This window comes from Drosophila mojavensis, unplaced genomic scaffold (genome assembly GCF_018153725.1).
Source record: "Drosophila mojavensis isolate 15081-1352.22 unplaced genomic scaffold, ASM1815372v1 contig_277, whole genome shotgun sequence".
Lineage (NCBI taxonomy): Eukaryota > Metazoa > Arthropoda > Insecta > Diptera > Drosophilidae > Drosophila > Drosophila mojavensis.
The window spans coordinates 811,499-824,138 of record NW_025318822.1 but is presented as its reverse complement, the minus strand read 5'-3'; the positions used below and the strand labels follow the sequence as shown (position 1 = coordinate 824,138).

The 12,640-nt window shown below is 44.0% G+C and overlaps 3 protein-coding genes across 3 annotated transcripts; 2 read left to right on the top strand and 1 right to left on the bottom strand.

The window, feature by feature from the left end:
• The first annotated feature begins 626 nt into the window (after positions 1 to 626).
• On the top strand, positions 627 to 5,009 carry LOC6573971 (prolyl 4-hydroxylase subunit alpha-2). Its single transcript, XM_001999994.4, has 8 exons — positions 627 to 960; positions 1,429 to 1,583; positions 1,637 to 1,784; positions 2,158 to 2,348; positions 2,417 to 2,565; positions 2,633 to 3,142; positions 3,221 to 3,386; positions 4,890 to 5,009. The coding sequence occupies exons 1-8, from the start codon at positions 779 to 781 to the stop codon at positions 4,988 to 4,990; spliced, it is 1,602 nt and encodes a 533-aa protein (XP_002000030.1). The 5' UTR covers positions 627 to 778; the 3' UTR covers positions 4,991 to 5,009.
• An 880-nt stretch (positions 5,010 to 5,889) lies between these two features.
• LOC6573970 (prolyl 4-hydroxylase subunit alpha-2) lies at positions 5,890 to 9,925 on the top strand. Its single transcript, XM_001999993.4, has 6 exons — positions 5,890 to 6,182; positions 8,071 to 8,225; positions 8,361 to 8,517; positions 8,584 to 9,442; positions 9,514 to 9,679; positions 9,751 to 9,925. Exons 1-6 carry the CDS (start codon positions 6,001 to 6,003, stop codon positions 9,843 to 9,845), a joined length of 1,614 nt encoding a protein of 537 aa, XP_002000029.3. The 5' UTR covers positions 5,890 to 6,000; the 3' UTR covers positions 9,846 to 9,925.
• On the bottom strand, positions 9,920 to 11,829 carry LOC6573969 (prolyl 4-hydroxylase subunit alpha-1). Its single transcript, XM_001999992.4, has 5 exons — positions 11,592 to 11,829; positions 11,365 to 11,534; positions 10,362 to 11,293; positions 10,126 to 10,291; positions 9,920 to 10,060 (listed from the first exon to the last, which is right to left on the bottom strand). Exons 1-5 carry the CDS (start codon positions 11,777 to 11,779, stop codon positions 9,990 to 9,992), a joined length of 1,527 nt encoding a protein of 508 aa, XP_002000028.2. The 5' UTR covers positions 11,780 to 11,829; the 3' UTR covers positions 9,920 to 9,989.
• Between the last annotated feature and the right edge of the window lie 811 nt (positions 11,830 to 12,640).

Below are 12,640 nucleotides of genomic sequence, written 5' to 3'. Positions count from 1 at the left end.
AATACCTGCATTAAAATATTTACTATATTTTAAGTAAATATTATAATGATATAATATTAAATTTATTGCATATCTCAAAATTACAGGGTATACTTATGTTGACTTATTGGCCAGCGCGACGCTTTCCAACACTGTCGCATCGTTATTGTCGACTTTATTATTAAATATCAAACAACGCGTTCTTAATTAGGTAGAATTAATAAGCCATCGGATAAGGCAACGATATGCCGCGACAGTGGTGAGTAGAGAGAACTAGAACTTGGGCCTGGTCAACAGCGCCAGCGACAACGAAAACGAAAACGAGCTAATGATAAGCATCACTAAATCAGCTTTGGCAAAGCCATAAAACACGCTTAATCGCCACGAAACTCGTATGCTCTTCATTAGAGTGGATCATAAGGCGACATCTAATATTTCATACTGCTCGACATAGACATAGACAAAGACAAAGGCATAGACATAGACATAGACATAGACATGGACATAGACATAGACATAGACATAGACATAGACATAGACATAGACATAGACCGCGCATTAATTGTTTATGCATATAGTGTTCTATGTAGTTAGCACCTGGTCGCGGGTATCCGTTCTTCTGATCGCGTGTGCCAAAGTGTCTGTCATCAGTGCTTTTATTCGCTGATCTCTCATGGGGATGTTCACTCCAAGCTGCGCCAGCCGATGCCGATCAGTTTGTTGTGAGACGCGAGGCATTGCAGACGGCTAACAAAGTTATCGGCTGCTATATTCCCTTTATATATACCTGGTAGTTAGGATGCGTGTCAGCACTGGACTGCTGGCACTAGGTGTGCTGGCCAGCCTGTGCTGTTGCCAGGCTTCGGATTACTTCTCTTCCATTACAGGACTGGAGCAGTTGCTGCACACGGAACAGATTTTGTTGAGTGATTTGAGCTCCCAGCTGGATGCGGCTAAAACTGTTCTACTACAGTTAGAAAGGTAAGGATAGCATAGTTTAATGAAAAGTAATTATAATTACTCTGAATTATTTAATTACCTAATCTGGTACCTAGTTCAGTCTTAGCTCTGTCTATTCATTAAATGCTAATCAGTTTCGGGTTAGCTAAATGTCATCCACTATTCAATGGGTTTTTTATTGATCATTGATCCGAGTTTATCATGAACTGTCCATAAAAATATACTATAAAATATACTATAAAGCATTCGAATAGAATTTTCCATTCAAGCAACTATTCCGCAAACTCTTACAGTTTGGCATTTAGCATTTCGCTCTCGCTGGAAAGAAAAAGTTTTGTGTTTGAAATCACGTAGATTCTCAAATGAATTAGAATTAATTAAGTTCTGCCGTCTTGGTCTATGTCTATGACGGCAGAGAAACTGGTAGCTATCGATTTATGATTAGAGTTTAGAACTCGTCTAAGCCAACTTCCACAACCTGATCCACAGAGAGCTGTCGGCCATAAAGTTGGAGCATGCGCTGGCAGCCAAAGGCCTGGAGAACTATCTGACCAATCCGGTGAATGTCTATCGGCTGATGAAGCGCCTCCACACGGACTGGCCACATGTGGACAGTCGAGTCCAGCAAATGAGCGCTCAACTCCGTACGTATCCGGCATGAAATTGCCTAAACGGAAACTCAAATGAATTATTTCAGGCTTCAACATTTCACAACACTATGGCCTGAGCTTTCCCAGCCAGGAGGATGTGGACGGCGCCGCACTGGCATTAGTTCGCCTGCAGAGCACCTATAAATTGGATGTAGCTCAAGTGGCTGCCGGCATATTGAATGGCATCAAATACGGGTGAGTGAATGGGCGGGGGAGGAGGACAAACCAAATAAGCAATAACCAGTCAAGCTTAAAATGCAGGAGTACTACACCCACACACACACACACACACACGCATACTCACACTATTCAACTGTGGCCAGGAGCGGACTCAAAGTTGCGGTTAAAGTGCCGTGACTATTCTAGATAAATCTATCGTAGATAAACCCAATCGTGCGGAATCGTGTTGTATGAATATTAATCTAAGGTTGCCCAACACATTCGCACACCTTCGAGTACTGCGGCTCCGTTCCAGTTTTAGTTGTGGTAAATCGTGTGTCGTGGGTCGTGGGCCCAGCCCAAGCACCACTCATATTCATTTCGATTTTTGTGCTGGCATTATTTTTAGCACGGACATGAGCTGGCAGGATTGCTTTGTGTTGGGTCAACAACTCTTTGAAATGGAGGACTACAACAACACGAAAGTGTGGCTGCGCGAGTCCATGGAGCGATTGCGGCGCCATCAGCCCCGCCCCAGCACCCCAGAGCCCGCCCTGCTGAACAGCATGGAAACGGTGGCACAGAGTTTATTCCGTATGGGTGAGCAGAGTCACTCACTTGCCACTCAGCTGGCCCAACTTGCATGCATATTTACCAAACGATTTTAGGCGACTTCGACACGGCATACGAGCTCAGCCAGCGCGTCCTCGAGCTGGATCCATCGCGCATACGAAACTGGCATCTGGGTGATAAGGCCGCCAACCTGGCGCACGACGGCGATGAGGGGGCGCATTCACGGCAAGCAGCCGGCTACAGAGTGAGACCTTCAGTTCGATTTATCTTGGTGGCTATGCGACTAATTTTGGCTTTCGATACGCCCACAGCTCACCCAGGAGTTCGCCCACTACGAGAAGGTGTGTCGCGGCGAGGTCGGCCCCTCTGCCGCCCAGCAGCGTCGGCTGCGCTGTCGCTATGCACGTGGACGGCACGCCTATCGGCTGCTGGCGCCGCTCAAGCTGGAGGAGCACAGCCTCGACCCACTGGTGGTTAGCTACCACGACATGCTCAGCCCCCAGCAAATTGGAGAGCTGCGCGCCATGGCGGTGCCACACATGCAACGCTCCACGGTTAATCCGCTGTCCGGCGGGCAGCGCATGAAGTCCGCGTTCCGCGTGAGCAAGAACGCATGGCTGCCGTACAGCACGCACCCCATGATGGGGCGGATGTTGCGCGACGTGGGCGACGCCACCGGCCTGGACATGACCTACTGCGAGCAACTGCAGGTGGCCAATTACGGCGTCGGCGGGCACTACGAGCCCCACTGGGATTTCTTCCGTGATTCGCGCCACTATCCCGCCGCCGAGGGCAATCGCATCGCCACGGCCATATTTTATGTAAGTTGACTTTACGGCCTAAGCCTCGATGTGTCCATTGACTCATGTACAAAATGTTTCTATTACGGGCCGCTGCAGCTGTCGGATGTGGAGCAGGGTGGCGCCACGGCCTTTCCCTTTCTCAACTTTGCCGTGCGGCCGCAGCTAGGCAACATTTTGTTTTGGTACAATTTGCATCGATCCTCGGACGAGGACTATCGCACCAAGCACGCCGGCTGTCCGGTCCTGAAGGGCAGCAAGTGGAGTGAGTATCTCAAAGCGTTGCGAAGCCAAAACAAAAATCTATTTGCTATCGCAATTTGCATCAATATTTGCTTTCACAATAGCTACTACACCAATTATGTCGCATTTAATATGTTCTGAATACATAAACATGTTTTCTTCATATATGAAAACATTCTATGGACAAATTCAAGTTTTAGAAATATTAATGCTGAAATTCTAATACTCAGCCGTAGAACAATAGCAACCAAATCAGTCTGGTGTTATTCTTGTGCCTAAGCAACAGACTGCTTTGTAGACTGCATTGTATATGCCATTAAATGGAACGTAGTAGTGGAGTGCTCAGAGTTTTTATAGTTAATTTAGCTTTTAATGACAGGTAAACAGATGAAGTGGGTTAAAGTGCGCTAGTTGGGTATACTCGACTAGCAGATAATCAGAGTTAAGCTACAACTAGATTAACGTTATTATTCCATTTAATATTATTAATATACTGTATTTATATTATATTATCAATTCCACTTCTTCACTGAACAAATTTAAGGGCGAACTGTTTGATATATTTATTTTATAATGAACTAGATATTGAATTGCAGCCGGGCTATTTACATTCTTCTTTATCTATTAATTAATTTATTTCTTTATTTTTATATTTTTTATTATTTATTCTTTTTTTTTTTTAATTAGTTAAGACTAACTAAAATCACTTGGGTTGCATATCAACAAGAATTTTTGAACCTTAAAAAGTAATAAATTCACAGTTTTAAAATTATTTCATTCTAAATGTATATATATACTCTATATCAATCTGGAGTAGTTCTTGCTTTGAAGCAACTGCAATAATCTAATTTGCTCAAACTGAGAGCGTCGGCTTCGCATGATCGAGCCGCTGAGCTGTGTGAAAAAAACTCTCATCAGAAAATGTAGGGAAACCGCAACGAATAACCTCTTTACAATATTTGACAAAGCGCGGAATTTGTATTTAACTGACATTAGCTATTAAATATTAGATTACAATAAGCTAAGACGCTAAAATTAATATACTTAATTACACATTCCATAAATTTTCTTATAGTATATATATTAATGACAAGATTTTTTTTTACGGATAGAAAAGGAAACATATAAAAAAAAAAATACTTCTTTGATAAAAGTATGAGAGCAATTTTTTTATCATCATTTGTTTAATTTATATGTATAAAAAAAAAAAAAAAAAAAAAAAAAAATAAAAAATATTAAAATATATTTTTTTTGCCTTTTATAATAATTTTAATAAACTTTTATTTATTTATTTATTTATTTGTGTTTATATAAACAAAAAGAGTTGACTACCTAGGCCAAATCACATCTGCCCTCAAACTGTTATCAATAAAGCTATATTTATATTATAATAAGAATCAATTAATATACCCTTATCAATAAAGGTATTTGTATATAATAATATGCATCAATTAATATTTTATATAATTTATTATTTTATATGTTTCTATTTATGTCTCTCATCTCCTATCTTCTCTTTGAACAGTTGCCAACATTTGGATACACGAGGCTACACAGACCTTTGCCCGGCCCTGTGATGTATTTCGGGATAATGAAGTTTCCATGGGCTATGATATAATTAAATAAACTTGTTGATTTACCACTATTTCGCTTCATAAATTTCTCATTTGATTTGCTTTATTAGTTGTAAAGAAATGAAAAAATGTTATTCTCAGCTTTTCAGCGCTGCGAGTTTGCTTTGCAATGCTTTGCGGTTCGTGGTTCGAGTATAATTGTAATATAATACCAGAGTGTGTGTGCTCTGTAAATGTCTTTTGTGGTAAAAATACATATAGAGTTAGCCAACAGAATGACAATCGAAGTAACTTGCTCGCCTGTAAAGCAAACCTGCTTAACAATGCACGAAAATTACTCAACATAAAAAATATGTTAACATATTTGAGATCAACTCAAATGCCTTCGAAAAATTAACAATAGACGACTGTTGTTTATAGGGTTAAGACTCACTTTTAAGCACTCACTGTGCTGCGAAGCTGACTCAAAACAAACCGTGAGTCGAAGACTTGATTGAGTTGAGCTCAGTTTTGCCGGCTATTTGCATAAACAAGTTCACGGGCAAAGTTTTAGCGGCTAATTTGCATATTAGCGACACAGAGTGGAATCACAATGGAACGAGTCTCTAGCGAGCGGCTTAGTGAAAGTAATTAGCAAAGAGAGAAGTTGTGACAAACGCTGAATGCTATACGAACGGCGGAGATGATCTCTCAGATCGGCTGAAAGACAATTAGCGAACAATTAGAGCCTCTGCAATAGTTGAGCAACTTTAGGTTTATTGAACTCGTGTTATTTTTTTATTATTTATTTATTACCTAACCACTTGGCCCAATCAAGCCTGACGGCTGAGCCTCGCGGGCAGTTCTTTGACTTGGCCTGGCCAAGAAGCACGTCGAAAGCTTCAGCTCCGCGCAAGCAATGAGAATGCTTCGAGCTTTTGTTTGACTAACGATCTGCCAAGACTGTTTGTTGTTCTCAAAGCAGATCGAGCCCGAACAGTTCTAAACGACGCGCCGAAGCAGAGACAGCACGAGCTCTAAGACTCAACATTCTCTAATTTGTAATTAAGAGAGCCAATTGCAATGAACATGTTGCCGGGAATTTATTTACTTGTATTGGCTGTACTGCAAATCCCTGCAGCCAAGGCGGAGTTCTTCAGCTCAACTAGCGGCCTGGGGCAGCTGCTGCACACGGAGGTCATCGTGTTGAAAGAGCTGCAGACATACGTGAATGAAATAAGGGAGCATGCCGACTTGCTTCAAAGGTAAGTTTACGCCCATCGATATCAAAGAGAGAGGCTGGAAGATCAGATTTCCTTTAAAAAGTCAGCCAAACCAGTTAATTGCTTAAGTAGTGGACCTTTATAGTTCCCTCGCCAGTCTGGTTCGACTCGGACATCTCAGCTGGCGTCTTTCTTAAGTACAACTAACACTACACCTAAGCAGCAGCTCATCAATATTTAGCATTCAGCTAGTATAAGTAATTAATAATCAATAATCAAATGCTGCATGCCCACATCCGATGATAGAGCCCACGCAAATTGTTTCTTTGGTATTTGTATGCTTGATCATCCAAAGCAACTGTTGGGCCTGTTTTACACTCGCGGAGAGTTTCGAGGCTGAGATTTGCTTATAATTTTATATTTTTGCTCATCATGCGCCTCTGGCAGTCTAATTTTTTTTTGTTACCTTTTTTTCCATTTAATTACATTTCATTCCCGTATTGCCACCTAACCGGTTCACATTAAGCCACCCGAATCGTAAGTCTGGCCTAAGGGAACGCTACAAGTACGCAAATACAACACGAATGTGAAAAAGCAAATTTATTTCATTTTATATTTGTTAGTATTCACTTGATTTAATTTTGTCATCGGCCAGCACTTGTTAATATTTTTAGAGAGCTGCCTTCTATTCAGTTTATGACCTGCTAATATCTCTAGTCGTTTACCTAATATACGCTTAGTTGACAGCTTCGGCATTGTTTGATCTTTGCATTTTTATGATCTAATGACATCGATGGTTACTTCAGCGAATCGCAGTTGCTGCTTTAAGTGTCAACGACTTGCCCACCTTTTGTATGTGTATCAAATGATTATCTTTGGAATTCAATTAAATTTATACGCTTAGTAGCTATATTTGCAAACCGGCTCGTCGCCAGTCTACCTATAATGCACAAATTAGTATTTCAATGGCATCGTTACGAAATATATAATTAAACTAAAAACAAAAGTAACATATATAAACATATAAATACATATAAATCAAACACTATAATATCCCATAGATAATTCAAACAGGATTTTTATCCTAAGTGCAATGCGGAACAAGTTTTCGCACCCCTTACTTTACGAGCGAGCTCCGCAGTTTGTCATCGAGCACATAAAAAATAGAGAAATTTGCAGGAAAGCGAATAAATATCAGTTATTTATGGCTCTGACTTGCTAAGAACAAACAAGTGCTACTACCTAATCAATAGCCCGATAAAATCGGATACTATCTAGCTGACAGACTCGGCGACATTGCCGTTGATCGTTATGGCGACATTTAATCTCAGATAAATAAAGAGACACATTAAAAGAACGGAGTGTGTCTCTGAGACAAGCGTAAAAACAAATTAATTATTTATTTAAAATACGCTTATATAAACATGGATTTAAAATATTTAATAAATACATATAGGCAGCACTTTTAAGGGGAAAGCTAATTAGAGTAAATATTGGGGAAATTATATTTGAAAATCGTATGCAAATTACGTGAGAGTCTGAGAAAACTGAATTCGAATTCTCACACAAATCGTAATCAAAGCATGAGAATAAAAAGTAAGCTCGTGAGAATCGCAAAGAAGGGCAACACAATGAAAAGTTGCTGATTGAAACACACACACAACTCTGTTTCTCACAGCAACTGTTAATAGAGCATTATGCAGTCATTTATGCCCAACTAAATTGTTTGATTTTTGTCGCTTAAAAGTTTTGATCGATTGTGCTGTGACAGTGTACTAAAGTGCTTATAAATGGGATGTCTCCAGGCATAAATAAATAAGTTAAATATGCAAATGGCGCTTATGCAAATGAAGAAAAAATTATGAAACAATTTAAAATCTGATTAATGCTTAACACGCCAACGAGAATTTCATGAATTTATTTCCCGCAGAGAAATCAATGAGATTAGAGCGGAGCATCTGACCGCAGCGAAGAGCATCGAGAGCTATCTCAACAATCCGGTGAATGCGTTCCGTCTGATAAAGCGCCTGCACACCGACTGGGAGACCCTGGAGGGCACCGTGGAGACCGAACACAGTCGCACAAGTGGGTATCAGAACGTGGTGAAGGGGAGAGAGGGCATCACTCACATGTTATCATTATCGATTTGATTAAACTGTTTTCTCTCAATCCCCGCTTTGCCCTGCCCCGGCACTCCTGCTGCTTCGGCTTGTGCTATAGATTTCCTCGAGGCCATGGCGGGCCACCGACAGAACTTGAGCTTCCCCACGATGGAGGACTTTGTGGGCACCACGCTGGCGATGACGCGACTGCAGCAGACCTACAAGCTGGACGTGGCCGAGCTGGCGAGTGGCATGCTGAATGGTGTCAAGTACGGGTGAGTGATGGCGGCCCTGGGCGTGGCAAGTGGCAATCACAAATCACACGCGACAGCTCGTTACAGATCGGCCATGTCGTGGCAGGACTGCTTCGTGCTGGGCCAGCATCTCTACTCGATGAACGACTTCAACAACACGGTGCCCTGGCTGGAGCAGTCGATGCGGCTGCTGGCCCAGCAGAGCTACAGCGATGAGCCCGTCTCATTGGATTTCATGGAAGCAGTCATAGGCTACCACGAATCGCTGGGCGACTACCAGAACGCACTCAATCTGATTAATCACGTGCTGGACGTGGAGCCGGAGCAGCGGCTCCATCTGCTGGAGAAGCGCGCGCACCTGGAGCAGCTCATCTCCGACGGCGTCAAGCGCGGCCTCATGCACGAGGTGGCGCGCAGGCCGGAGGACTACCACGCCACGCAGGACTACCTCATCTATCAGCAGGTCTGCCGCGAGGAGCTAATGCCAACCGCGGCAGCGCAACGTGAACTGCGCTGTCGCTACTTCAGCGGCCATGGGCGGAGCTTAAACTACCTGGCGTACAAGTTGGAGGAGCTGCATCGGGATCCCTATATCATACAGCTGCATGAAGTCATTGGCGCCCACGAATCTGTGCAGCTGCAGCACTTGGCTCGGCCTGTGCTGCAGCGCTCCGAAGTCTACAGCCCGACCAACGGCAGCACCGCAGCGACCTTCCGCACCAGCCAGGGCACTGTCTTTGAGTACGACGAGCATCCAATCATTGAGAAGCTGAGCCAGCACATGACTCTGATATCCGGCTTGGACATGGGCTTCGCGGAGCCACTGCAAATAGCCAACTACGGCATTGGCGGCCACTACGAGCCGCACATGGACTCCTTCCCAGAGTCCTTTGACTACAGCTTGCAGAGGTTTAAGACCAATCGCATAGCTACGGGCATCTTCTATGTAAGTGTGCACAGATGAAATTGCCCTCAAGTTGTTCAAGTTATTCTCTCTCAATTTGTCGCCGTATCCAGCTATCGAATGTGGAGGCAGGCGGCGCCACAGCGTTTCCCTTTCTGCCGCTGCTCGTCAAGCCCGAGCAGGGCAGCCTGCTCTTCTGGTACAATTTGCATCGCTCCGGGGATGCCGACTATCGCACCAAGCACGCTGGCTGCCCGGTGCTGCAGGGCAGCAAGTGGAGTGAGTAGAGAAATAAACATGTGCTCGCTTTTTCCCCTTCACATAATCACGAATACCCTCTGTGCTTCCAGTTGCCAATGTGTGGATACGTTTGAGCCACCAGGACCATGTGAGACCCTGCCAGCTGCAGCGTGATCACGAGGTCTCCTTGCAGTATAAGGACTAAGCAATCCTTCACATCTCAACTCAATCATATTTGCTTGCCATTTGTGATAATATATAAATAAAGAATTTAGTCAATTATTATTTGTATTTAGTATTTATTATTTGAATGAATCCAAGCCACATCTTAGGTCAAGGCAACAGCACTTTACTCAGTCGAAACGAGCGTGCAGGGACGACGGAACTCCTGCTGAGCAGAATGTATCCAAATGTTGCCGACTGTAAAATATTCAATATAATCCATGAAATTTGGTTCCAAGTATCTTCAATTAGCTTAAACTTACTGCGCTTGCTGCCCTCCAGAACGGGACAGCCAGCGTGTAGGACACGGGAGTCGGGTGCCAGGGATCTGTGTACGTTGGGCCAAATAACCAAGGAGCCTTTCACGGGCCTCAGGAATACATTGAGAAAGGGAAACACGGTATAGCCGCCTTGGAGCACATCTGAAAGCTGAAGTTGGGTCGAGCTTAGCTATGGACTACGGGCTTTGGCTTACGGGTGTAAACAGTCCAAGACTTACATAGAACATATTCGTGGTGATGCGATTGCCTCTCTCTATGTAATCTTCGCGCAGCTTTGATATGTAATCGAAATGCGGGAAGTATTGACCCCCAATGCCATAGTTGGCCACCTGCATCTCCTCGACATTTGTCATATCTAGGCCAGAAATAGCACCAAGCAAGTTGCCGACGGTTCTCATGATGGGGCTGGTGTAATTGAGCCAAACCTGTTGACTAACGCGCGTGTCTGTTACCACGTCCCCGAGCACCGTGGAGCGAAAACTTTCCAGCTGACTGGCCAAATCCAGGACGGATTCTATTTGAGGATCGGTCAGCACGTCGTAGTAGATATGTATGTCGGGATTGAGATGCGCCTGCTCCACCTTCAACGGCGACAGCCTGAATCGCGGATGACGTTCAAAGTCCAAATAGCAGCTCAATGAGCCGGGCTCTGGCAGCCGCTTGCCCTGGCACAGACGCGAGAAGTTAGCATACCAGTACGCCTCGACCAGCTGTTTGGGACACTTTGGTTCAGTGTCCTCCACGTCATCGAGTAGAAAGCGCACTGGATGGGGCGTGTCTGGTGAAAGCGAAGAAAGCAGCTCCCTCAATGTCTCGACTGCCTTTTGCTTTTCGCCCAGCTCCAGGTAAGTCATGCCCAAATATTCGTAGACCTGTGCGCGCATTCCCTGTGCATTGTCGTCCTCGATTTGGTCGACCAATTTGGCAGCCAGCAGCAGCCACTCGAGGGCGCTCCGGTAGTCGGCCTGCTCATAGAGCTGCACGCCAATCTCGAGGCACTCATTCCAGAACAACGAGCTGTTGGCCATGTCGCTTGCGGTGAGATTGTAGACGCTCTTCAGTCGCTGCAAGCCTCTGACGGCGCCCTTAAGATCCTCTTTATTTGGCAGGCCATGCGCCTCACCTGTTTCATTCACTACTTTGGCATATTCTGCATGTGAAGGATATTAAATAAATGTGAATATACATATATGGCAAGATTGCATTTGAGTCTATAGACACCTTCTCGGAGCTGCTTCTGGCTTGCAGCCAGCGAGTCGTGTAGTTTTGGCCAATCGACGACCAGGCGCTTGATCAGCCTGAAAGCCTGCAGCGGCTCTTCCAGGTACTCCGCATCCTGCAACAACTCTTGCCTGATGGCTGCATGCTCCAGCTTCACCCGCTCCACGAAGCTGGCAATTAATCAATCGATGAGTTGTTTTCGCCTTTCTTTGCAGCACCTTTCCTACCTGTGCATCACGTTAAGCTGCTCCTGGCGCTCCGTCAAATACAGATGCGTTGCAGTGACGAGGTCCAACTCCACTTCCCCCAACATCTGCATCTTGTCAACGGAAGAGTAATATTCGCCATTCACTGGACTCCAGGCAACACCCAACAGCAGCAGCCACACGAAAACTAAACTCAAGTGCTCCAACATTGTGTGAGACACGATCGAGCCAACGGACTGGGAGCTAATGTGGGCTGGCCTGATTGTGAGCTAATGAGCAGCTCCAAAAAATTGCCAAGCATCTGTTGAATATTTATTTTGCCACTACTACAAATATCTTTAATAATATTTCTTCACAAAGAGAACAACTGTTTTATCTAGCTAAGCAAACAGAATTGTTTAATTCCAACTATTCAAACCTCTATTATTTGAACAGCATGCACGGAATACTTTCATATGCGTTAACTCCGACGTACGATGCCGTGCAGCAGCTTTCTGGTTATGCGGTATGCAATAAATCATATCCATCATCCTGTTAACCGCGCGCTGTTGCGGGATGTTGCCATGGCCAACAGCAGCCGCATGGCTCAACGAGCGGTGGCAGTCGCGAAAATTCAATTTACCACAAGCGCTGTAAAGTATGCAACATGTAGCGTGCTGCATGCGTGTTTTGCCAAGCCTGCGTGCATTTGTGCACGCACACAACAACAAACACACACACACATACACACACGCACATGCATAAATCAGGTATGTTGGCCAAATACGAGCATTTACGCTGCTTAACGAGGTCAGAGAATTTTCGCCTCAAGCCAATCCGTAGAGCAACATGTTCATACGAAAGTTTACACAAAATAAAATTACGTTACTCCACCTGAAATCAATTCCCAAACAATTCAAAATTAAATGTCTAACAAATTTAGCTGATTTTATTCTTATGCTCATCTTAATTGATAGCGAATGGCAAATCAGCTGGATTTTAATAACTCTAATAGAGAAAACCTCAATACTCAAAAACGTACAACAAATTAATATTTTAACAAAGTCTGCATATTTTATAAATTTACTCAT